The sequence below is a fragment of the Vigna unguiculata genome, chromosome 2, assembly GCF_037176805.1.
Source record: "Vigna unguiculata cultivar grain cowpea cultivar isolate G323 ecotype 2 chromosome 2, ASM3717680v1, whole genome shotgun sequence".
In the NCBI taxonomy this organism is placed as follows: Eukaryota; Viridiplantae; Streptophyta; class Magnoliopsida; order Fabales; family Fabaceae; genus Vigna; species Vigna unguiculata.
Genome location: NC_140793.1, coordinates 22,773,081 through 22,798,821, shown reverse-complemented (window position 1 = coordinate 22,798,821; position 25,741 = coordinate 22,773,081). Strand labels below are relative to the sequence as shown.

Below are 25,741 nucleotides of genomic sequence, written 5' to 3'. Positions count from 1 at the left end.
TTCATATGTTGGACCTCATCATGTGATTGCATCTCCATTCAATTAGTCACCATCTTTTGCAAAGTTTTCTATACCAATTTAGCTCTTGCTCTTGTCATGGGTCCTTCTAAGCCTAGTATTGGATTGGGCTTCATTTGCTTGTGTCTAGGCTTCATGGTTATTAAGAGCTTTATCCTAATCAATGATGTCGACATCATCCTTTCAAACATACTCAAGTTTTTAGTCATAAGTAACTAAATGTTGAACTAATACTTGGATTTTAGTTAAGAATGTATATGTTTCAAATAATACTCAATTTGTAATTTGTGACAATAATATGCATAATAAAATTCAATCGATTTGATTATAACTAAACATAACTTATGTTATTAGACAAACCAACAAAGAGTACATATTCTATTCCTTTATCTTTATTCATTAAATATTAAATATTCCACATTAAGAATAGAATGATATTTACACACTGACTTTTGAAAAAAAAAAACTTTTGACAAATTATCAATTAAACTTAAAATCATTGTTTGAGATCTATTATTAGACAATACATTGTAAAAATTGTAAAAAATTTTAAAACACAGTTCAATAATCATTTTTCTATTTTTTAACCTATTTTTCACATAGATAGATCTTAGGAGTTATCTATTATTTATATTGCAATGTATAGTATAACATAACCATGTTTCTTGTTTGTCCTTTATTGTGAAAGCTTAACATCCTCTATACTTTTATATTTTATTCTAGTTCCTTTGATGATAACAAAAGAGTTGTCCATCACAATGTTAAATAGGACAAATCTTTAATTATAAAGAGACACAAAATAAAATTATTCATCATATAAAAAAATTATAAATAATATCGTAAAATTGATCTAAACCAAACAACAAAAATTAGTTTGATTTGGTTAATTTTTTATATTCAAATTGCACCATACTGAATCACATATATCTTTATGTTTGGTTCAAATATATTTTTCAAAATTAAAATAAAAAATGAATCGAAATGTAAATATGAAGTGACTCTTGTCATATTAAAAATATTTGTTACATTAAACATTTAAAAATTATAAATGTCACCTTAAATTTACATTTTTAATATTTTAAAAAATTTATAAGTTTAAATAGGGAATTTTTTATGTAAAAATGTAAAACAAATTATTTGAATATTTAGGTGAAATAATTTGATACATAAATTTTTAAAAAACATTTTAGGCTTAAATACCTTTTTAGTCCTCATTTTCGTAGTGTTTGTTGCAGATAGTCTTCATTTTGACAGAATGTTTAAGATGGTCTTCATTTCTACCGAATGTTTAAAATGGTCATCATTTTCGCAATTCGTGTTTTATTTGGTCATTTTCTGTAACGCTGTTTAAATCATTAACAGAGCATTATACAGGTGGCACAGTTTGTAGTAGGGTGTGTTACGTGTACTGTATTGGGGTGGTAACGTTAATTTTTCAATTTAGGAGAAATTTTGCAATTAGGGAAATTTCTTCATCTTCATCTTTCTTAAGCTCAAACTCGAATTTGCAGAGAAAACAGCTAATACTTGTCATTTCATCATTGGATTGCAGTTGCACTCTTTATTTCAAGTTTACAGATTGGACTTTAAAAGATTACACACAATAACATGAACCCTATTACTAATTGCAACCTCTTCTCAGCAACCTTCTTTGACTTCTCCAAAACATTAATCTGTCTCATTTGTGTCATGATGATGACATCATTTTCATCAACACCACCATTTAAAAACATTGCAACCCACATTATTGGAATCATCACTCTGTAAATCAATAAACGAAAAATTAAAACCAATTTATTATTAACACAAAAATAAAAACAGATTGTACCCAAAATTTTCTCCCATTATTCTTTGAAGTTCTTGCCATCCTCAAAGCTGCCATCTCTCCGCAGCTACAAATCGGGGTTAATCCATTTCTCGTTGAACCACCAACAGTGCACGAAGTGATACAACACAGTTGTCTCCAACGATTACAACCAGAGGTAAAGGAAAAAGACTGAGACCAGTGGCGGAGCTCTTTAGGAGCTGGCGGGGGCCACGGCCCCCCCAATTTTTTTTCAATTTTTTTTTTAGTTTTGTCAATTTTTTTAAATTATTTGTTTAAATTTTTTTAAATTATGTATATTATTAAAATTTTTAAATTATGTCTATCTTTTTAAATTAGGTAATAATATATTAAAAAATTAATAAAAGTTAAGTTAGATATTTTTTTTAAAGTATAATATTTAATGGTAATAAATGGTTAAATATAAAATAAAATATAATAAAAAAATTATTAAGATAATTTTCATTTTCTCTTTTCATTGTTTACTAAGTTTTTTATATGTTGTACTTATCTCTCATTTTTATCTAACTTTTTGTTACCGAAGAAAAAAAAAAGTTAAACAAAAACTCATTATTTTTATCCTCATTTTTTAATCTTTTCTTCCATTTTTAAAGAAAAAAGAAGATAACTTTATCTTGTCTAACTTGGTAATGAAATACCTGTTTAGTATTTAATACTAATTTTTATCTTATGACATTTTGTATATTATTTATTTTTGATGAATATAGAAAAGTAAGTAATGTATTATGTGATTTTTTATAGACATTTTTTAAGTGAATTTGATTATCATAATTTTTTGTAGTAGTTATGTCTCTTAATGTTTGATTAGATTATGATAAAGAAAAAGTTAATATTAAATTTGTTTTTTAAATAGGTATATTGATGAAAAATAAAAGAATAAATTCATGTTTTTAAATTGATAAAAGAAAAGTGAAGATCAAAACAGGACAATATCGTTACTCATTGCATAACAATGAAATGGAATGCTTGTGATGACTTTTGAATCGATACGTGCATATTAGTAAAAGAAAAAATGAATATTTTGTAGATAATATGGTTATTTATATTGGAAAAAAAAATTGAAAAATGTACTTATAATTGAATTATTTGATAAGTTCTAGAATATGAAAAAATGATGAATAATCTTTAGATATGTGAAATTTCTTTTATAGTTATAGTTATACTAAATTATATATTTTATTGAATTAGTTGCAGTAATATTAAATATATAAATTTTAAGTATATTATTTTGGCTCTCCTTAAATTTTGATCAAGATCCGCCACTGATTGGGCACGAAGAAGATTAATTGGAAAACTGAAATGAAGAGCGCAAATGCAATCCAATGATGAAATGATAAGTATTAGCTGCTTCCTCTGCAAATAATACGATCTTAAGAAAGACGAAGATGAAGAAATTTTCCTAATTGTCAAATTTTTCCTAAATTGAGAAATTAACGTTAATTAGCCATATGTACAGTACATGTAATACACCCTAATACAGAAAAGTACTAAATAAAACACTAATTGCGAAAATAAGGACCATTTAAAACATTCAGTAAAAATGAGTACCATTGTAAACATTCTGTCAAAATGAGGACCATATGCAACAAACAAGATTAAATTGATCAAATGAAATAAAAAGTTAAATTTTTTTTTTAAAAATTTGAATAGGATTAGAGGACTAAATTCATATTAAAAAAATTACAAAATAATATCATAATTTAGAAAATCGAGATAACAAAGATTATATTTGAAATGCTAAACTTTGAAATGCATCTCGGTAATATAAACATATTAACTATATATATATTGAAGATTATTTTATTTTTTTATTCATAAATTTAAACCTATTAGTGATTCATTAAAAATTAGTTGTATATTAACATAATTTTTCCATGTAATAAACATACACGATAATTATGTTATAGCTTTAGTAATAACTTAATGGAAGTCTCTTGAGCATAAACGCAAACACATAGAAGAAGCAAAGCAAATCAAGAAGAGAGGAGCATCATCGGAGTGAGAAGAAGAAAGGTTAGAGGAAATGGAAGACGTGATAACAGAAGCAGCAGGACCTTCAAGGTTCTTGGAAGAAGACCTAAACATCTTCACAACTCCATCGCCACCCCTTCCTTCACCCTTCCTCATCTTCCCCTACACACAACAACCCCAACCTCTCAAACCCTCCCTCCTCATCGTCGCTCTCTCCGCTTCCTCCGTCGCCCTCTTCCACCGCCTCCGCACCGCCTCCCCCGCCGCCTCACTCCTCCTCCCCGAACTGTCCCTCTCTCTCCCCGATCACGCCGCCCAGATCCTCCCCCTTTCCCCCTCGGCCCTCCTCGCCGCCATCCCCTTCTCGGTCCCCGCTCCCCGCGCCTACGCCGTCGCCAAGGCCCTCCTCGCCGGCCGCATCCGCCCCGACTCCGTCCTCGTCCTCGACTCCCTCGAGCCGCGCAACTTCCGCGGCAAGGTATCCTCCGATGAGGCCGTGGCGTTCAAGCTGGAGACCGCCGCTGAGAGAAAGAGAAGCGGCGGAGAGAAGCTCTTGTCGGATTTGGAGTACTATCCTTCCGGAAGCGTTGTTGACGGGCTCGGCGCTGCCATTCTCGCACGGTGCCAGGTGATGAACGTGCCAGCGAGCTTGTGTGTTTCGTGGCCTCAGTTCGACGCCTCTGTGGTGTCGTTGATTAAGGGTTTGCTTCAGCGCCGCGTGTTGCAGGGATTTGATTTTGATTTGAGTGATGAAGAGGTTTTGAAATTTGGAAGGAGCAAGGATAGGGTTCTGCATTCTGAGCTGTATATTTGATTTGTGCTCTATTATGTGAATGTTTTGATCCACTTGGACTAATTCATTTGTGTCCGATTATTTTGATATTAATTTGTGCTGTTATGGTTGGTAGCTTGATTTTGGTCTTACTGAAACATATTTTACTTTCGGGATAGCCATGGATTGCAAATTTGCAGTATTTTGGTTTGTTTGTATTGACTGATTATAGCTTTGTCTATGCATTTTTAAAATGGTTGATGCTGTCTAAAATGCGTTAGCTGCGGGTGTTCTTGCAATTGATTCCCTGCAATATATGAATTCTTAGTGCTGTGAATTCCTTGTAATTAAAATCAAGGATTAATCTCTTCCTCATTGGGTTAGTGTTAATTTTAACTTGTGTTGTCTATTGCTTGAATAAGAAAATACTATTGATCTTTGTGCTTGTTTGAATTGTATGGTTGTGTGGTGGAAACTAATTGTTTTCATCCTTGATCTTAAGCAAGGATTTAATTTGTTAACTGTATCACACCATGACATAGGGTTGCACTGGGTGTCAAGTGGATTAAGCGGTGATTGCAGACCAGAATTGGTCTGTAATGGCCTCAATGTAATTGTGACTGAGGTCTGTGTAAAGTGTGTCTCAATCAGTTTTAAGTTAGTTGATAGTTACTAGCCATAGAGCTCAAAGATTTCAGATGAGTGCTACACATGTAGTGAGGCGTGTATAGTATACATTTATGTGTGTGTCATCATTATGTAATATATATACAAAACCACCTTGTGCAACTACAGTGAAACTCTTACAGCTGAAAATCAGAGAAGTGAACAGGGAGAGTGTGAGTGTGAGCAACAAAGAAAAGATTTGATATTCTTGGAATTATTTTCTGAAGAGTGAAAGAGAAAAGGCAACATAAGCCAAAGAGAAAGGTTCTGTTGTAAGAAACTCATGATCTTGATCACAATAATAAAATTGAAATTGCATTTTTCCCGTTGATGGAGTTCACATCGGCTTAAACGTGTATATCTGTTCTGTTGGTAATCTCCCTTAGCAATATCTATATTGTTTTCTGGTTTAATAACTTCTGGTTTGTGTTTCTTTCTTGTCTGGTTTGCAAGAAGAATCTTCGTAACTGCTGTTTCAGAACAGCTTGCATTATAACTGTGACTGAAATTTGACCGCCACAATTTAAAACCTTGAGTACAAGTAGCAGGAGCCTCGAAGGCATAGTTAGTGTAATTTCATTTAATTTTCCTTCAAAAGATGCTTTCGAAGCTGTAGATTTTAGTAGCTACTGTGATGATGATAGCTATGGAGCACATAGTTTTTAACTTGGATTCAATTAATATACGATCTTTTAGCCAAACTAGAATCAAGTTATTCACTCCTGCTGTAATGCCTCTGTTTGAGGCATTGGATTCTGATAATAGTATTTGAAGAATTCAACTGGAAGTTGAGAGTTCTATATTGACTAGAGACGATTAAAGACTATATAAAACTTGCTTGAAGATTTTTTTTGTCGGAGATGGTGTGTAATCTCTTATGTATTATTGGTTCATAACTTACTTGATTCAAATTTCTCTAATTATGTACTTGTGAACAACTTGTAGGTAGAACACTTAGACTGAGGGGTGTTTGCCATGATACACTCCTTTGGTACAATGAGGTTTTTCTTACATATATCTTGGATGTATGATATTACTGACTGAATTTCTTTTCAGGACAAGTTGATCCAGTTAGGGACCAGAATTGAAAGTACATCTAGAATTTCATATTAAGTTTCTAACAAGCTTTCAGGAAAAGTAAAATAATTTTCATTAACTATTGAAAACTCGACACGTGTTTTCTGAAGCTTAGATTCCGAATTACTTGCATTCTCTTTGCTGGGTTTGTATACAATCTTCTACTATCTCCCAAATTACTCTATCTAGAGAGACGAAATTGAGAACGGAAAAAGAGAAAAGAGTAATTGTTCAATTGGAGAAAGTCAATATGGACGATAATTTTGGTGATATTTGCCATCTATTCTTATAGTTAAAGATACCTTTAATCGTGTACTTGAGGACAAAACTTGTGATATGTTTCCTTTCTTTTGTAAAACAAGGAATTTGACAAAGTCCAAATGCAATATCATTCTTGGAAGAAACAAAGAGAAAGCCAAACGTGCAAATTGACACTATATAAAAACTGCAAAGATAAAGTAAGATTAGCTGTTATTAGTTTTGTTTGGTGACTTCTCAACGGGGAATATTACTTTTAGTTTAAGAACACCCACCAACTTAATCATGTTAGTTGCATCTTCTCTTGACTATTACAAACACATTTTCTAAACACTCAAGTGGGCAATGAAGGAACAAAATTGAACACTCTACTTCAAACACCTTATTTATACTCGTGATTCCCACCTATCTCTCCCACCCTTCTTTTCTTCAAAGTTAATGCAGTAACAATGGATCTTTCCTTTACTTCAAAATCCCTTCTGCATTTTGTTCTTATCTTAGGCATTCTTGGTGCCACCAGATTGCATGCAAGTGATCCTCATCTGACACTGGATTACTATGCATCAACTTGCCCCACTGTGTTTGATATTGTTAGGAAGGAAATGGAATGTGCAGTTCTTTCTGATCCCCGCAATGCAGCGATAATAGTGCGGCTACACTTCCATGATTGCTTTGTTCAGGTATAGAAGTGTGTAAGTTTTGTCCTATCATATGATATAAAACCAATATGAATTCAATGAGAAACATATACACAATAACTAGATGTGATAATGTTCATGGGGTCAGGGATGCGATGGATCAATTTTGCTTGATGATACAGTCACACTTAAAGGTGAGAAAAAGGCATCTAACAACATCAACTCTTTGAAAGGCGCGGGAATCGTTGATAGAATAAAAAACATGGTTGAATCAGAGTGCCCTGGAGTTGTTTCTTGCGCTGATATTCTCACAATTGCAGCCAGAGATGCTGTGATTCTGGTAAAAAAAAAAAAACTGCTTGCTTCTATATTTTATCTAATAGTTTATGCAATAGTTTTTATAGATTTTAATCTTTAATTTTCTGCATAGAGGTTAGTAGAGTTATTTATGCAGATGCCTGTTTTCTCTGATCTGTTGTAGGTAGGGGGACCATACTGGGATGTTCCTGTGGGAAGGAAGGATTCTGTCACTGCAAATTTTGATCTTGCCAACACCAACCTTCCCACTCCAGATGAGAGCCTTCTCTCTATCATTTCCAAGTTTCTTTACCAAGGTCTATCTGTCACTGATATGGTAGCCCTTGCAGGTATGCTAAATTTCCTATCAATGGAATAAAACTTTGAATATTTAACTAACATGATTTTCTGGTTTAATCTTTTAAAAAGTTATTTGCTGATTTTAATTTCTATTAAGAAATAGACTTTAATCCTAATGCAATCTTACAAAACCGACTTGTAAGATGAGATTTGCAGCCGCTTATATATATATATATATATATATATATATTTTTTTTTTTTTTTTAAATTGGCCTTATCTATAGTCAACGTAGAATCTGTAACACACTCCCTCAGATCGAGACATATACATATCGAGTGATACTCGACATTAATAGGTTGTCTAATAGCGGCTCGATAGTGGGGTGATACAATAGACTCAACAAATAACAAATCTCTTAAAGGATGACACAATAGGCCCAACAAATAACAAATTCTGCTAGAATAGGGTTAAACCCATAACTCTGATATTATGTTAAGAAGTAGAGTTTAAGTCTAACTTAACCCTACAAAACCGACTTATAAGATGAGGTTTGCATCTATAATATTGTAAATTAGCTTTATTTATAGTCAATGTGGGATCTCCAATAATTTCTATAATTTTTGTAAAGTTTCTATCATTATATAGTGAAGAATTGACATGCATTTAGAGACATGAGTTTCATGACTAATAGACAATAATTGTGACGTACCACCTCATCTTCCCTATTTCTCAAAAGATTCCTAGATGTATTAAGCACGTTTATGATCACTAATCCTGCAGGAGCCCACACCATTGGCATGGCACAGTGTAAAAATTTCAGGTCAAGAATTTATGGAGGCTTTGACTCAACATCATTGAAAAATCCAATTTCTGAGAGTCACCTCAGCAACCTGAGATCTGTTTGTCCAGCTGTTGGAGGAGGAGACAACAACATAACTGCAATGGACTATTTGACACCTAATCTGTTTGACAATTCTTTCTACCAGTTACTGCTAAATGGGGAGGGACTTCTCAACTCAGACCAAGAAATGTACTCAAGTTTGTTTGGTATTCAAACTAGAGAGCTTGTGAAGAAGTATGCAGCAGATCCTCTGGCTTTCTTCCAACAGTTCTCAGAGTCAATGGTGAAAATGGGAAATATAACAAACTCAGAAAGCTTCATCACTGGGGAAGTTAGGAAGAACTGCAGATTTGTCAACACATAGACTTCATTTTTCTGTTTTATATATGCGTTTTTTTTGCTTCCACACACAAAGAACCACCAAAACCAAATTTATGTGTTCCAGCCACAACAAATTGATAATTCTAAACCAAGCTTGCAATTATATAATGAACAAATTAAGTGAGAAGTTGTTGATTTCCCTTTTTCATGAAAAGATTAAGTGTTAAGTCTGATGCTGTTTACACAAGAAGTTGCTTTCAAACTGTATGGCTTGATTAAGCCCATGTTAAGTTCCTTATATTCCTACACTCTAAGTCTAAATTTTTTTCCTATATCAATTACGAGTAAATGATATATGTAATGACAGTGTCAAAATGTTTATCTACTCTGTTATAATCACAATAAATATGTATGGTAAGGTTGTTAATTTTTATGATAATTATCTTAAAGATTGTATGATAATATTTCTAATGTGTTGATAATTATTTTTTATAAAATATATTTGACAATACTGGAAACATGGACTTACCAAAATTGTCACGAGTACTTTGGTAATGTATATTGAAATTAAGATAGTTGTAGAAAAAAATTTCAAAAATCATTAAGTGAAATGAAATTTTTACATTTTTTAATTATATTTTGGACTAAAAATGGGATTCCTTGTTGGTATCATGATACTAGGGGCAATTCGGTAGTTTTATTAAATTATGGTTAAAAAATCATGTTCTAATATTGTGTACCAAAATTATCAATTTTCCTTCAAATAGTATAAACTTTTGAATAATTCAAAAGTAGTAACAGATGAAAATCAAGATATTACCAAGTATTTTTTAAAGACAATGATATTTTGACAACTAAATTTTGACAACTTTTTTTTACAATTTAAGATAATATCTTCTAAGTGATTTTGAAATATAGAGAAATGAAAAGAATGGAAGTCATGTAAAAAATGTCACCTCAAATTTTGTAAGAAAATTGTCAAAATTTAGTTATTAAAAAAATCATATTCCTTTTATTAAAAATTTACTCAGTTTTTTATATTTACCAATTTAGATAGAACAAGAAAAATAATTGTCATTAATATTTTAACCTTTCAAAGTTTCCATTTAAATGTTACAAAATCGATTTTTCATGAAAGGTCACATAAGTATAAGAGTATTTAATTGGAGTAAGATTGACTTAGAAAGATTACTTCTCTTCAAATTTATTTTCATTCTTTCCTCTTTATTTTATTTGCTTTTTTCTTTTTATCCTTTCGACAACTTCCTTTGTTTAATTTTTCTCCCTCACTATCTTTTTACTTTTTCTTTTTCACCGTTTACATCATCTATTATAATAATAATCTTGCAATATTTCTTAGTATTGATTTTGGTATTAGTTAAGAAAGGTCTATTGTGTTAATCCGTGTTAATCCATCAATTGTCTTACTTGCATTTTTAAAATTTTTACTTTTTATTAAAATATCCCATGTTCTTATGTTGTATACGAACATGACATCCCTAAATTATACAGCCTCAAGGTTGATAGGATCACCTAACCAGGATACCCCCAAAGTATACGGTTTAGAGAGCTACCAAAATAACATACTTGAGAAACCTGCTTTTTGCACGACCTGACCATACACAACGACTTTGTAGGATGACATATACTCGGACTGGCTGGCTAGTCAAGCCAACATAATCATCTCAGACAAAGCAAACCCAAGGTTAAGTAGCGTATTATGATTATCAGGTAATTAAGCCAATTGAACGAAAGTCCAATCAAGTTAGGCACATAAACTTCAGTATAAAAGACACATTTTACGATACATATGCTTATGTGTTACTCTAACATTTGACTCCCGTATCTCGAACTAACTTTAGTATCAGAGTGTCTTTTGCAGACACCTTGTAAAAGCTCAAGCCAGAATAGATGTAGAAACACTCACCTCTAGCGTTGGACCGACGAGAGCAAGGGAAATGCCAACTCCAACAACATATGTGAAACCTCGTAGCGGGAGAAATGTAGCAACACGAAAGTGAGGGAAAACGTAAAGTGCAGTGAAAATGGTAAAGTATGTTGATGGAAAATTAATCACATGCTGACTTCACTTCCCTTAAATATGGTTAACTTTTCAAATTAAAAACCTCTCATACGGCGGCGACACATGATATTTTATTTAAAATCCAAAATTTATTATAAGGGTGTGCTTGGATGAAACTAACGCTCAACAAAAATAAATTAAAAATAAATATTGTGCACTTATTATACGATGACACATGACATATCATTTAAATTCCAAAATTTAATATATGTATGCGTTGGTCTAACCGACACTCAACTATAGTTTTTAATATAAAATTTTACTTTAATTTTGAACTCAATATTTCAATGTGTGGAATTTTATTTCTTCCTTATGTATATTAATAGAGGTGGAAGTCAAATTTCGTTCCTTTTTGATTAATTTGAGCTGACACTTTTATTTTTTATTAGGGACCAAATTGAACAAAAATAACAAATATAGGGACCAAATTGAATATAGAACATTGACTTTGACATGTGGCACGCTACTAGGTTGACAAGTGGACATTTAACAAAATTTAAAAAAATTTAAAAAAAATTCAAAAAAAAATAATAATAAAATGAAATAAAACAAATAAGAAAAAAAATTCAAAATAACACCAAGTGACATGTGACAGTCACTATTGATGGCCGTTAACGATTTAAACTGTGTTAGCAAAAAATGACCATTGAACAAAATTGACGAAAATTGGTACCTATTTGAACACAAAATCAAAATTACGGCTTATTTGACAAAACTTGACGAATATTGGAACCAAAAAGGTATTTTTACCTTTTTATAAAAAATTTAACAATTGATATTAACGAGTAAAAACTTTGTTCATTAAACCATTTGCAAATGCATTAAAGATTTTTTTTAACAAAAATATGTCACTAAATTATTTTGTTTTTATAAAATATTTTTATTTTTTTTCATTGAACATCAACCGTCTGTGATATGCCATATTTGAATCGTTGAAGGTCGAGGAGAAAAGGTTGACCAAAGATATCTATTGACTCTAGAGAAATGTTGATGATCTAAATATCGGTCGCTGACATTATAAAGAGGTACAAGACAAGCTAGTAGAGGACTTAACGAATATTTATTGCTTCGTATTGGAACAACATGAACTTGGCTTCCAAAAGGATTTTAATCAAGTGACGCTCTTCTACATGATCAACATTGACAAGGATAAGTTCAATCTAGTAAAGACTTTCATGACGAGAGGTAGATCCTTATTACGCAATTTCTTAGTGATGATGCTGCTTGACCGACCCAACCAAGAGGGTGGGTGGATAGGAGTGCAAGTGAGTAGGACTTGTTTTGCACTACAAGTAAATGCCTCATTAGTAACTAATTTTAGTGACCAAAAGTTGTTAGTCACTATAGTGACCAATTTAGATACCAATCTACAAAACTAAAAATTATTGGTTACTAAAATAGTCACTATTATAAAAAAAAATTATAATTGGTCACTAAATTGGTCACTAATTAATTAAAGACAAATTTAGTAACTAAGTCATTTTGGTAGTCAAAATCTAGGTAGCTAATTTTTAGCGATCAATTTTCTTTGGTAGCCAAAATCATGGTAGCTAATTTTAAAAACCAACTTAGTGACCAATTATAATTTTTTATTCATAATAGTAATTATTTTAGTAACCAATATTTTTTTACTTTGTAAATTGGTATCTAAATTAGTCATTATAGTAACTAACAACTTTTGGTCACTAAGATTGGTTACTAATAAAGCATTTTCTTGTAGTGTTGTAACTTGATATGCCATTTTTTTGTGCTCCTATAACACCCATTTCAGGATGCCATGTGTAAGCTGGGATAACTCAGTTGGTTAGAGCATGTGGTTGTTAACCATAAGGTCGGACCCTCCTTCTAGTGTTTTATTCTATTTTTATAAATAATGGATTTCTCCTCCATGATTAACAATTGGTAATAACTAGTAAAAACTTTATTCACTAAACCATTTGCAAATATATTCAAGGTTTTTTTTTTCACAACAATATATGTCACTAAATTATTTTGTTTTTATAAAATATTTTTACTTTTTTTTCATTGAACATGAATAGTGTGTGATATATGCTAGAATTGACTCGTTGAAGGTCGACGAAAATAGGTTGATCGAAGATGTCTATTAACTCTAGAGAAATGTTGATGATCTAAATCTTAGTCACCAACACTATAAAGAGGAAAGGAAAAAGCTGGTGAAGAACATAGAGTATGTTCAACGCTTCATACTGAGACATCATGAACTTGGGTTCCAAAAGGCTTTGAATCAAGTGATTCTCTTTTTTAATATCACCATTGACAAAGGTAAGTTCGATGTGGATAAAGACTTTTATAATAGGAGGTTGATCCTTAGTACGCAATTTCATGATGATGATGATGCACGACCATCCTAACCAAGTGGGAGAGTAACAATTGTTATTAATGAGTAAAAACTTTATTAACAAAACCACATGCAAATATATTAAAAATTCTTTTTTTTCACAAAAATATATGTCACTAAATTATTTTGTTTTCATAAAATATTTTTACTTTTTTTTCATTGAACATGAATAGTGTGTGATATATGCTAGAATTGACTCGTTGAAGGTCGAGGAAAATAGGTTGATCAAAGATGTCTATTAACTCTAGAGAAATGTTGATGATCTAAATCTTTGTCGCCAACACTATAAAGAGGAAAGGAAAAAGCTAGTGAAGAACATAGAGGATGTTCAACGCTTCATACTGAGACATCATGAACTTGGGTTCCAAAAGGCTTTGAATCAAGTGATTCTCTTTTTTAATATCACCATTGACAAAGGTAAGTTCGATGCAAATAAAGAATTTTATGATAGGAGGTTGATCCTTAGTACGCAATTTCATGATGATGATAATGAATGACCATCCTAACCAGGTGAAAGGGTGGGGGTGTTAGAAAGGACTACAAATGAGTAAGATTTGCTTTGGAACTTGATATGCCATTTGTTTGGGTGTTTCTTTAACATCCCGTTCAAAATGGCATGTGTAAGCTGGAATAGCTCAGTTGGTTAGAGCATGTGGCTGTTAACCACAAGGTCGGAGGTTCAAGCCCTCCTTCTAGCGTTTAATAAATAATGGACAAGGTGGTATTAATAACTAAAAACTTTATTCACAAAACCATTTGCAAATATGTTAAAGATTCTTTTTTTTTTCACAAAAATATGTCACTAAATTATTTTTATTTTTATAAAATATTTTTACTTTTTTTTCATTGAACATTAGTGTGTGATATCTGCCAGAATTGACTCGTTGAAGGTCAAGGAAATGAGGTTGATTGTAGATGTCTATTGACTCTAGAGAAATGTTGATGATCTAAATCTCGATCGCCAACACTATAAAGAGGAAAGGGAAAAGCTAGTGAAGGACATAAAGGATGTTCAACGCTTCATACTGAGACATCCTGAACTTGGGTTCCAAAAGGCTTTGAATCAAGTGATTCTCTTTTTTAAGATCACCATTGACAAGGGTAAGTTTGATGTGGATAAAGACTTTTATGATGGGAGGGTGATCCCTATTACGCAATTTCTTGATGATGATGCACGAGCATCTCAACCGGGTGGGAAGGTGGGGGTGTTAGAAAGGACTACAAGTGAGTAAGATTTGCTTTGTAACTTGATATGCCATTTGTTTGGGTGCTTTTGTAACTCCCCGTTCAAAATGCCTTGTGTAAGCTGGAATAGCTCAGTTGGTTAGAGCGTGTGGCTGTTAACCACAAGGTCGGAGGTTCAAGCCCTCCTTCTAGCGTTCCATAAATAATGGATTTTTCCTCCATGATTAACAATTGGTATTAATGAGTAAAAACTTTATTAACAAAAGCATTTGCAAACATATTATAGATTCTTTTTTTTTTGACAAAAATATGTCACTAAATAATTTTTTTTTATAAAATATTTTTACTTTGTTTTCATTGAACATGAATAGTGTGTGATATCTCTTAGAAAATATTCTTTTTTTCTTCACAAAAATATATGTCACTAAATTATTTTTCTTTTTATAAAATATTTTTACTTTTTTTTCATTAAACATCAATAGTGTGTGATATCTGCCAGAATTGACTCATTGAAGGTCGAGGACAAGAGGTTGACCAAAGATGTCTATTGATTGTAGAGAAATGTTGATGATCTAAATCTCAGTCGCCAACACTATAAAGAGGAAAGAGAAAAGTTAGGGAAGGACTTAGATGATTTTCAACGATTCATACTAAGACATCATGAACTTGTGTTCCAAAAGGCTTTGAATCAAGTGATTCTCTTTTTTAAGATCACGATTGACAAGGGTAAGTTCGATGTGGATAAAGACTTTTATGATGGGAGGTTGATCCCTAATACGCATTTTCTTGATGATGGTGATACACGACCATCCCAATCGCGTGGGAGGGTGGAGGTGTTAGAAAGAACCGTAAGTGAATATGATTTGCTTTGTAACATTAAATGTCATTTGTTTGGATGCTTTTGTAAAACCCCTTTCGAAATGTCATATGTAAGCTGGAATAGCTCAGTTGGTTAGAGCGTGTGGCTGTTAACCACAAGGTCGGAGGTTCAAGTCCTCCTTCTAGTGTTTTATAAATAATGTATTTTTCCTCCATGATTAACAAATGGTATTACTGTGTAAAAAATTTATTAACAAAACCATTTGCAAATATATTAACGATTTGTTTTTTCACAAAAATATATGTCACTAATTTTTTTTTATAAAATATTTTTTTTTCATTGAACATCACTAGTGTGTGATATCTACCAAAATTGACACGTTGAAGGTCGAGGAAAAGAGGTTGACCAAAGATGTTTATTGACTGTAGAGAAATGTTGATGATCTAAATCTTAGTCTCCAACACTATAAAGAGGAAAAGGAAAATCTAGTGAAGGACTTAGAGGATTTTCAACACTTTGTACTAAGACATCATGAACTTGGGTTCCAAAAGGCTTTGAATCAAGTGATTCTCTTCTATAAGATCACCATTGACAAGGGTAAGTTCGATGTGGATAAAGGATTTTATGGCGGGAGGTTGATCCCTAGTATGCAATTTCATGATGATGATGCACGATCGGCCTAACTGGGTGGGAGGGTGGAAGGGTGGGGGGGGGGGGGATGTTTAGAAAGGACCGCAAGTGAATATGATTTTCTTTGTAACTTGAAATGCCATTTTTTTTGGGTGCTTCTGTAACACCCCTTTCAAAATGTCATGTGTAAGGTCGAATAACTCAATTGGTTAGAGTGTGTGGCTTTTAACCACAAGGTCGGAGGTTCAAGCCCTGCTTCTAGTATATATATCAAAAGACCACAAATATGTTGATATGATATGAAAGTAATAACTTATAAAATACAGGATTTTACATTTATGTTGAATTCCATTGAATTTAAATATTCTATTCATTATGTAGAAAGAAATTATCAACTTTGTAAGTTTTTAGATGATTTATATGAAAAAATAATGCATTTTGTCTCCATGATTCCCCATTGTTTCTTACTCTGCTCGTAAATTTCCATAACATGGATTATTTTTATGTAACAGACAAAATTACATCATATTTTTCACTATTTTTTACAAAAAAAAATGAACAATAGGTATTAACGAGTAGAAACTTCATTCATAAAACTATTTGCAAATATATTAAAGATTATTTTTTTATTCACAAAAATATATGTCAATAAATTATTTTTTTATAATATATTTTTACTTTTTTTTTATTTAACATCAATATTGTGTTATATATGCCAAAATTGACGTGTTGAAGGTTGAGGAAAAGAGATTTATTAAGATGTCTACTGACTCTAGAGAAATGTTGATGATCTAAATCTCGGTCGCCAACATTACAAAGAGGAAAGGGACAAGCTAGTGAAAGACTTAGAGGATGTTCAACACTTCGTACTGTAACAACATGAACTTAATTTCAAAAGGATTTGAATCAAGCGACACTCTTTTATAAGATCGCTATTAACAAGGGTAAGTTCGATGTGGGTAAAGACTTTTATGACGTGAAGTTGATCCCTATTACAAAATTTCTTGATGATGATGTTGCACAACCGACCCAACTAGAGGGGAGGGGGGTAAAAAGGGTTGTAAATGAGTAGGACTTGCTTTCTAACTTGATATGCCATTTGTTTTGGTGCTTCTGTAACACTCCTTTCAAAATGGCATGTGTAAGCTGGAATAGCTCAGTTGGTTAGAGCGTGTGGCTGTTAATCACAAGGTTGGAGGTTCAAGGCCCTCCTTCTAGCGTTTTGTTTTGTTTTCTTTTACATTTTCTATCATTATATTCATATTAAAAGACCACAAAAAATATGTAGAAAAAAATTATCAACTTTGTTAATAAATAATGGATTTTGCCTCCATGATTTTCAATTGTTTCTTACTCAACTCGTAAATTTTCAAAACATGGATTATTTATATGTAATGGAAAAAATTACATCATATTTTTCACTATTTTTTACAAAATAATAAACAATAGGTATTAATGAGTAGAAACTTCGATCATAAAACTATTTGCAAATTTATTAAAGATTATTTTTTTCACAAAAATATATGTCACTATATTATTTTACTTTTATAAAATATTTTTACTTTCTTTTATTTAACATCAATAATGTGTGATATATGCCAGAATTGACTTGTTGAAGGTTGAGGAAAGAGGTTTATCGAAGATGTCTACTTACTCTAGAGAAATGTTAATGATTTAAACTTGGTCGCCAACATTATAAAGAGGAAAGGGAGAAGCCAGTGAAGGACTAAAAAGATGTTCAACGCTTCATATTGTAACAACATGAATTTGAGTTCCAAAAGGCTTTTAATCAAGCGACACTCTTCTATTCGATGTGGATAAAGACGTCCGAAGTTGATCCCTATTACAAAATTTCTTGATGATCATGTTGCACGACCAGCCCAACCAGGGGGGGTAGAAAGGGTTGTAAATGAGTAGGACTTGCTTTGTAACTTGATATGCCATTTTTTTTTTGCTCCAATATGAATTTTGTGTTCGGGTCCAATATGACATTGTTATCTCTATTGGTTAATGATGTTTTTGGACGTTGCCTTTAATCGTTTCTTTATTTTTTTATATTAGGTTTTGTTTATTATTTTTTTAATTACTGTTATTTTTGGAGCTTGGTGTTAGTTGAGTAACTTCACTAATTTTATGTTTAATTTATCATGTGCTCAAGAGGGATTCATGTGTGTGAATTTCATCCTTGATCGAAACTTGCTTATATATTATCCGGAAGAGGTTCATAGGTGAATGTGACCTTGACTAACATGTTTATGCTTCTTAGGAGAGATTCATTTGGGTGAATACGCCCTTGGCCAAGGTTTACTTCAACAACGATTCTTGGTCAAGTTGAATTTTATTATGTAAGTGCCTCCTTAAAACCTCCCTAGTCAAAATCCTCCTTAGTGAAAAAATAATGGCGATAAGAAAGGGTACATTGATGATACATTAACTAAAATAAAATATAAAAAGAGATACATCCCAAGTTCTAGGTATAGTTCTCCCATATAAGTGTTAAAGTCAGTAAGCACCATTTCCTAAGTTCTCGATGAATTTGCACTATATTTCTCAATTCGTTAAGAATTTGTCATGGGCGGGGTTCTTCCTTGCTTCACCTATTTTTCTCCAAACAAGATATTCTTTTGCTAAGCCTTTCAGTTTGACCTTGGAGTAATATTGTCGAGTCATCATTCTCTGGCATGCTTCTTCTTTTATTTTTGCATTATCTCAATGCTATCAAGTGTTACTTGCAGGCAGTCACTGTTTATATCCATATCTTTCATCTTTCTTCTAATGGTTGGTTCGCCCACTTCAACTAGCAACATTGCACCCATTATGCACATGAAGTTGAACAGTGTCTCCCCAGTTGACACGTGCGACATATATCGATAGGCCCGTAGCACCTTTGGCAATTCTTCCGTCAAATATTTGAGCTCAATAAAAATGACGTTATTTACTATCTTGACTTGACCATTCGATTGTGGGTGTTCCACTAAACTCATTTATGCTTTATTGTAAGGCCTTGGTAGAAGTTCGTTGGTTTCCTATCAGCTATTGTCGATGATGATTGTGTGGGGTATATGGACATAAAATGTTCCTTTATATGAACGCTCATACTTGCTTTGCCAAAATGGTGGCTAAGGCCTCGACTTCCACCCATTTGGTGAAATACTCAACAACTACCAGGATGAACTTCTTCCGTGCTTATGCAAAGGGTAATTGTCCGACTATATCTACTCTTCACTACGCGAACAGCTAGAGGAATGTTATATCGTGCAACTCATTTGTTGGGACACGTATGTCATTACCATGTTCCTAACATCTGGTGCAGTTGTTGATGTAATTGGTGTATTCGGTTCTTATTATCGGCTAGTAGTATCTGACTCTCAGAATATGGGTTGTCATAGTTTGCCACCCTTAATGCATGCCATAAAATCCAATGTGGATTTCATTCTTTATATAGTCAACTTCTCCTTTAGAAACCCACTTTAAGAGTAAGGGTGTATAGGTTTCTCCTATGAGCAAGAAGTGTGGCAATTTTCTACTGGCTTCTAGTTTTAGGCATTGGTCCTCCTCCTATTGCCTTAACTGTGTTTTCACCTCTTCTATTCAGTTGAGCTAACCAATTTTTGCCACGTTCATTCATAGCTCTTCCACCATCTGTTATCGTCTGTTGTATCACCATACCTAACCGTTGTTCCTTGTTGGTGCTAGACAACTTGGATAAAATATTAGCCATGGCATGAGCCTTGGGATATGCGTGATGGTTGCCTCTTCAAATTCACAAGTCAATTACGTTATTTTGTAGGAATACTAAATGAGTAATTTGTCTTTTACTTGAAATGTGCCTTTTATGTGCCCTACACTCAATTGTGAGTCGATTTTGTAGTGCACTCTTTTTGCTCCTATGTCTTTTGCCAACGAGAGGCTGACTATTGACATCTTGTAGTCAACTTAGTTGTTGGATACTTTGAACCCAAATATCAAGGATTGCTCTATCTTCATATCGTTGGGTCATTCGAGGACAATCCCAGTGTCACCTCCATTCTTGTCGAATGAAGCATCAACATATAGCATTAAATTTTGCTCGATCGATGCCTGATATCCTTGCAATTCAACGACGAAGTTTGCACGATGTTGTGCTCTTATGGTTCCTCTCGATTCAAAGCAAAGGCCAAATTCTAACAATTCAATAGACCAACTTATCATTCTTCCTACTAAGTCAGGCTTTCTCAATATCGTGTCTATAGCATAGTCAACCTTTACAATCACTTGGTGGTTCTGAAAGTAAGGTCTCAACCTTCTTGTCGCAGTTAGCAATTGTAACATCCTGACCGAATATTACAGATTTAAATAATAAAATAAAGAAAAGTAATTAAGCCGCAATTAATAAAACCTCATTTACCAAAAACGCGGGAAATTTATATCATTTTATTACTTCCAATTAAAACCAAAGTTCATAATTCATAAAAACTGAACATAATAATAAAGCCTCTCATAAGAGTTTACAAGATATTTCGAATTAAAATAATATAAAACTCCCAGGCTTTCCCCCACTCCGCGGCTAAGCCTCACCAGCTCCACCTGCAATATCATCTACTCACGTGTACCATGTACACGATCATCGCAAAACACAAGCAGATAGGTTGAGCTAATAAGATAACACATGATTATATATAAATCAACCATATATATATATATATATATATATATATATATATATATAAAGAATACATCAGAAGCAAATCCTTTCTTTTATTCCGCTTGGCTACTACCATATATAAAATCATTTCACCACCAAAGAACCTTTTCCTTCTCTGTCACATGGTCACAACCATGTAGTCTCAATGCACGTCAAGGAAGACTCGTTCCCTTCCTTCCACATGGCCACAACCATGTAATAACATTCCACATCAAGGAGACTCGTTCCGACTCTTTCGCATGGCCACAACCATGCTAGTAGTGTTCTACATCTTCTAGTGATTATCTCAAGGCGCCTTGCTGCCACACCTATCGGCCACAACCGATAGAGCACGTGCGAGAACCATGCTACGGATCACACACCGTAATGTTAGGTAGAGTTCCCAAATATGAACATAGTCCGTAATGTCTCAGGACTACCAAACTCGTCAGCAATTCACTGAGGAGGGCAATCTATCTGGACTCATGCGTACTGGCCACAACCAGCACACTCACACCAACAACACTCGCCAACCCGAGTCACAACTCAAGAGTTCCTCGTGTTCATCCGCTATCTCGAGCCACAACTCAAGGGAAGTCATTCCGGGCCACAACCCACAGAATGCCACGTGCTTAACCCCTATCCCGAGCCACAACTCAAGGATACATTCCGGGCCACAACCCAAGGAACACCAGTAAGCCCACCATTGAGATATCTTTAGAAGACTTATAGACCATGCATCACCATTCAACATTAATCAATCCAATGCCACAAAATTGGTTACCTTTAAACCCATCATCCATCCTTACTTTGCTTAAACTTCCAGCTCTTGCCTAAGCACTCTGGTTCATCTCGCTTAGGCTAGGTTAACTCGCCTGAGCGAGTAACACACACAAAACAACCTCGCACTCTCGCTTGAGTAAGCCTTGCTCGCTTGGGCGAGACCACCTTTCGCCCAGAGACCAAAATCCCTCGTCTAGGCGACGAGTTAAACTTAACAACGAGGTCCTCCTCGATTTCTCGTTTAGGCGAAAGACTCTCGCCTGAACGAGATCTCCAATCGCCCAACAATTTAACTACGAGCCTGAGCGAGAGAGAGACCCCTAGTTCAAAACTGACACTCACGGATTCTTGCCTGAGCGAGACCCACTCGCCTAAGCGAGATGGTCTGTCGCCAAGAACTAGAATTCTTCGCCTGAGGGAAATGCTCGAGTAGTAACATTATTCAAGTCCCCACTAATCTCGCCTAGGCGAGTCCGGCTCGCTTGGGCGAGAATTGCAGACTCTGGCATTGTTTCACGCACGCAAATACCAGTTCCACATACCAAACCACATCCAATTCATGCCAAGCAATCCAGAATAATGCACCAAACATGTACACATAATTCATACACAAAATAATCCCCAAAAACTAAGTTTAATGCATAAGTCGCAATTTCAGTACCCAAACCCTCATTAATTCATACAATTGCATACTGAATTTCACTCATACAACATCTCAAAAACAATCAATCAACCTTCAAGTCATATCATATATGCATAGCACGAAATTCCATGGCTTTTAAGCATACATATACAATCAGTTCATAAACCAAAAGAAATCAAACGTGGAAGCTCCCCTAACCTGGAATTTCCTCTTGCAAAAGTATAATGCTACAGCTCTTCTTCTTGCCCAACACAAAAATCCCTTAGTGCTCCCACAACCATGCCAAAGCCAAATCAATACTAAACCATCAGGCCAATTCATGTTTCTTGCTAACTCACACAATTCACGTATTATATCATACGAAACATGCTCCAACATATTATTAAAACAATAATAATTAAACACCACCCAATTTGGCACACATAGGACTTGAACCCAAGTACTTTCACATAATAAAGTACTCTTAACCACTTGAGCTAATACTTTTCCACGTCATACCCATCAGAATTTAATGTCATAAATACACTACCTACCCGCATTTATTAATTATTTAATTAATTAAATTATGCGGATCTTACATTTTCCCCACCTTGAAATTTTTCGTCCTCGAAAAAGAGAACTTACCAGCAAACAAGTAAGGATACAACTTCCTCATGAGGTCCTCCATCTCCCAAGTCATCTCCTGGGTTGCCTCATCGCAGAGAACCTTCACCGTCCGAATCTCCTTCCCTCTGAGTTTTTTGACTTGAGAATCCAGAATTCTCACCGGTCCAACTCCCATAGTCAGATCCTCGCGCACCTGGACATCGTCCTACTCCAGCACATGAGTAGGATCTGCCACGTACTTCCTCACTAGTTGATGAAATATACAAGTCTTTGTTCTAGTGCATCCTTCACTAACGATGCACTAATTGCCTCCTTAGAGATCGATAATATAGGTGAATTTCTTTGTCGAGCATTGGCTCGCACAAAACAAGTCGAGGTTAGCGCTACTTGACTTCTTGAAATGGGCATCCATACTGCCTATCTGTTTATTTGTTATCGCTTTCCTAATAGATTTTATAATGGACATTATCTTATCGATCAACCTTGGTAGAAAGTGTGATAGGGAGGTTAAGTTTCCTACTAGCCTCTGCACCTCTTTTAGGTTATTGGTGCTCCTCATGTCGATGACGCTTTGCATTTGTCGACATTAACTTCAATAGCTCTATTTTTTAGCATAAAGCCCAAAAACTTTCCTCCTTTGAAGCCCAAAAACTTTCCTCCTCTAAATTCTAAAACAGATTTTGTCGAGTTAAGGCGCATACGTTGATGACTGTTTCACAACAACTATTTCTCAACAAGTGCATTGGTGCATAGTAGCATCAAAAAGTGTTGTATCCACAGAGATTTAGCAAGTATATTGATAAAGAGTTTTTGGGTTGCATAATAAGTTAACAAGATGGTAATTGTATAGTAGAAGAAGATGAGATGAAATCAATTCATAGCCCCTACTCCACTCAATCTAATTACTACTATTTATTTTTACATGCACTCTTTATCACAAACCAGAAAAACCCAAAAACTAACAAACAATTGAATGAAAGTAAAGATAAATGCCCAAGAGGTAGAAGTATATATAATCAGAATTGATTACATCAAACCTGGACACGAGGGAGTTCAGCTACTCATTGAATATTACAATGCAATTCCAGCAACATCTACACATAAGATTTACACTAAGAACATCTCCCTTGTGCCTCACAGACCTTATTCTATCCAACTACTACATTTTTAGGCCTCCACTCAATGCTTCTACTAAGGATATAATGTCTTTATTTATAGAAATTTTAGGGCGGTACTTAGTCCAATTTTTGGCGCTCGGTCATGCAAAGCCTTAAGTGCTAAGCACATTATATTATGGCTCAGTTGTGCACCACATTAAGTATTGAGCACATTCTCTTGTTGCTCAACCATGCACCGCCTTAAGTGTTGAACACCATTTTGTTGTGGCTTAACTCCAAAAGTCATATTCTGGATCCTTACATGATTGCCTTACTAGAGCTTAGTTGTGAATTTTGGGGCTTAGCTTATCATTTTTAATTCTTCGAGAAATTGCTGCAAAATCATAAAAAATTCATTAATTTCTTATTTTTCTTCATTTTAGTACCTTATTCTGTAATTATAAGCTAAAAATGGTTGTTTACTTATAAAATATGATTAGTTAAAGCACGATAATTGTCAAGTTTATATGGAAATTTACATATTCTAGACACTTATCATACGTTGTGTTTTACTAACAAAGTTTGTCTTCACCACCATATCATTGTCATATACTTTCATATTTTTGCCAATTTTCATTTGGAAGATTTTGTCCATCAACCTCTGATACGTTGCACCAACATTCTTTAGGCTGAAAAACCTGACTTCATACTAGAATTTTTCCTTGTTTGTGATAAAAACAATTTTCTCCTTATAAACATCCAAAAACCTAAGAATTTGGTGTTTGGAAGCTCCATTAACCAATCGATAGATGTTAGGCAACGAGTAGGAACCCTTTGGGCATACTTTATAAAGGTCTGTGAAGTCGGTGAACATCCTCTGCTTACCGTTCGACTTCTTCACCATACGACAATCGATAGTTGGATGGTGTATTTGATTTCATGAATCTAACTCCAAGTAGCTTTCTTACCTAGGCTTCAATTGTATTTTTGCACTTCTCTCTCAAGGGTCGTTTCTTTTGGGCCACCGACCTTAGTTTCTTACAAACCGATAGTTTGTGTGACATTACTAGTCGATGTACTCCGAGCATGTGAACTGACGTCCATGTGAAAAAGTCTTTATTTCTTTCGAGGACTTTTGTTACAAATCGCATTTGGTCTCCTATCAGGTCTTTTCCAAAGCAGGCATGTTATCGTCTCACTTGAGGTTCCATTATTTCTTTGGCATTCATCCAAGGATCCAGGTCTTCCATGGCAACAACTTCTCGCCTTTGTTCCACGGGCGGACAATAATCGATCATCTTTAGGCCTATCCTATAGCACCTGAAACCCTTATTCCAACAAATTAAATAATTACTCAACGCCAAAATTAGAAGACTAATGAGATATCAATAGTGATAAAAATCTTATATAATAAAAGAAAAAATTTAAAATAAATACTTTCTATAATTAAAATAATTTTTATAAATAATAGATTTGAATGAATGAATTAATTAACACAAAAAATTAACAGAATAATAAACTATCAAAATGAATAATGATAAAATTCTTATATTATAGAAGGAAGAAAATTTTGATTAAATATTATTATATAACATAAAAATTATAAGATTAATAGATATCAATAATTAATTGTTAGGATAATCTTATATTATAAAGAAAAAAAATAGAATAAACATTTTCCTATAATCCAAATTTCTTTTATAAATAATAGGTTTGAAAGAATGAATTAGTTAACTAATAAAAAATTAAAAAACAATATCAATAATTAATAGTGATAAAATAGTTATATTATGAAACAAATAAAATTTGGGATAAATATATTTCTATAATTAAAATTATTTTTATCAATACAATTTAAATGAATTA

The 25,741-nt window shown here is 33.5% G+C and overlaps 2 protein-coding genes and 3 non-coding genes across 5 annotated transcripts; all 5 read left to right on the top strand.

Moving 5' to 3' along the window:
- The first annotated feature begins 3,769 nt into the window (after positions 1-3,769).
- Positions 3,770-4,721, top strand: LOC114174104 (trigger factor). Its single transcript, XM_028058857.2, has one exon. The coding sequence runs from the start codon at positions 3,888-3,890 to the stop codon at positions 4,647-4,649; it is 762 nt and encodes a 253-aa protein (XP_027914658.2). The 5' UTR covers positions 3,770-3,887; the 3' UTR covers positions 4,650-4,721.
- Positions 4,722-7,006: 2,285 nt separating this feature from the next.
- LOC114174103 (Peroxidase superfamily protein) lies at positions 7,007-9,193 on the top strand. The gene is made up of 4 exons (XM_028058856.2): positions 7,007-7,288; positions 7,395-7,586; positions 7,728-7,893; positions 8,625-9,193. The coding sequence occupies exons 1-4, from the start codon at positions 7,058-7,060 to the stop codon at positions 9,047-9,049; spliced, it is 1,014 nt and encodes a 337-aa protein (XP_027914657.1). The 5' UTR covers positions 7,007-7,057; the 3' UTR covers positions 9,050-9,193.
- A 4,879-nt stretch (positions 9,194-14,072) lies between these two features.
- TRNAN-GUU (transfer RNA asparagine (anticodon GUU)) lies at positions 14,073-14,146 on the top strand. The gene has a single exon. It is a non-coding gene; the product is annotated as a tRNA-Asn (tRNA).
- Positions 14,147-14,753: 607 nt separating this feature from the next.
- On the top strand, positions 14,754-14,827 carry TRNAN-GUU (transfer RNA asparagine (anticodon GUU)). Its single transcript has one exon. It is a non-coding gene; the product is annotated as a tRNA-Asn (tRNA).
- Positions 14,828-15,566: 739 nt separating this feature from the next.
- On the top strand, positions 15,567-15,640 carry TRNAN-GUU (transfer RNA asparagine (anticodon GUU)). Its single transcript has one exon. It is a non-coding gene; the product is annotated as a tRNA-Asn (tRNA).
- The last annotated feature ends 10,101 nt before the right edge of the window (positions 15,641-25,741 follow it).

Bases quoted from the DNA above. Each gene is read 5' to 3' on its own strand.
- LOC114174103 (XM_028058856.2), top strand. From the start codon at position 7,058: ATGGATCTTTCCTTTACTTCAAAATCCCTTCTGCATTTTGTTCTTATC. The intron at 7,587-7,727 runs GTAAAAAAAAAA...GATCTGTTGTAG, and splicing joins CCAGAGATGCTGTGATTCTG to GTAGGGGGACCATACTGGGA. The intron at 7,894-8,624 runs GTATGCTAAATT...CTAATCCTGCAG, and splicing joins TGATATGGTAGCCCTTGCAG to GAGCCCACACCATTGGCATG.
- LOC114174104 (XM_028058857.2), top strand. From the start codon at position 3,888: ATGGAAGACGTGATAACAGAAGCAGCAGGACCTTCAAGGTTCTTGGAA.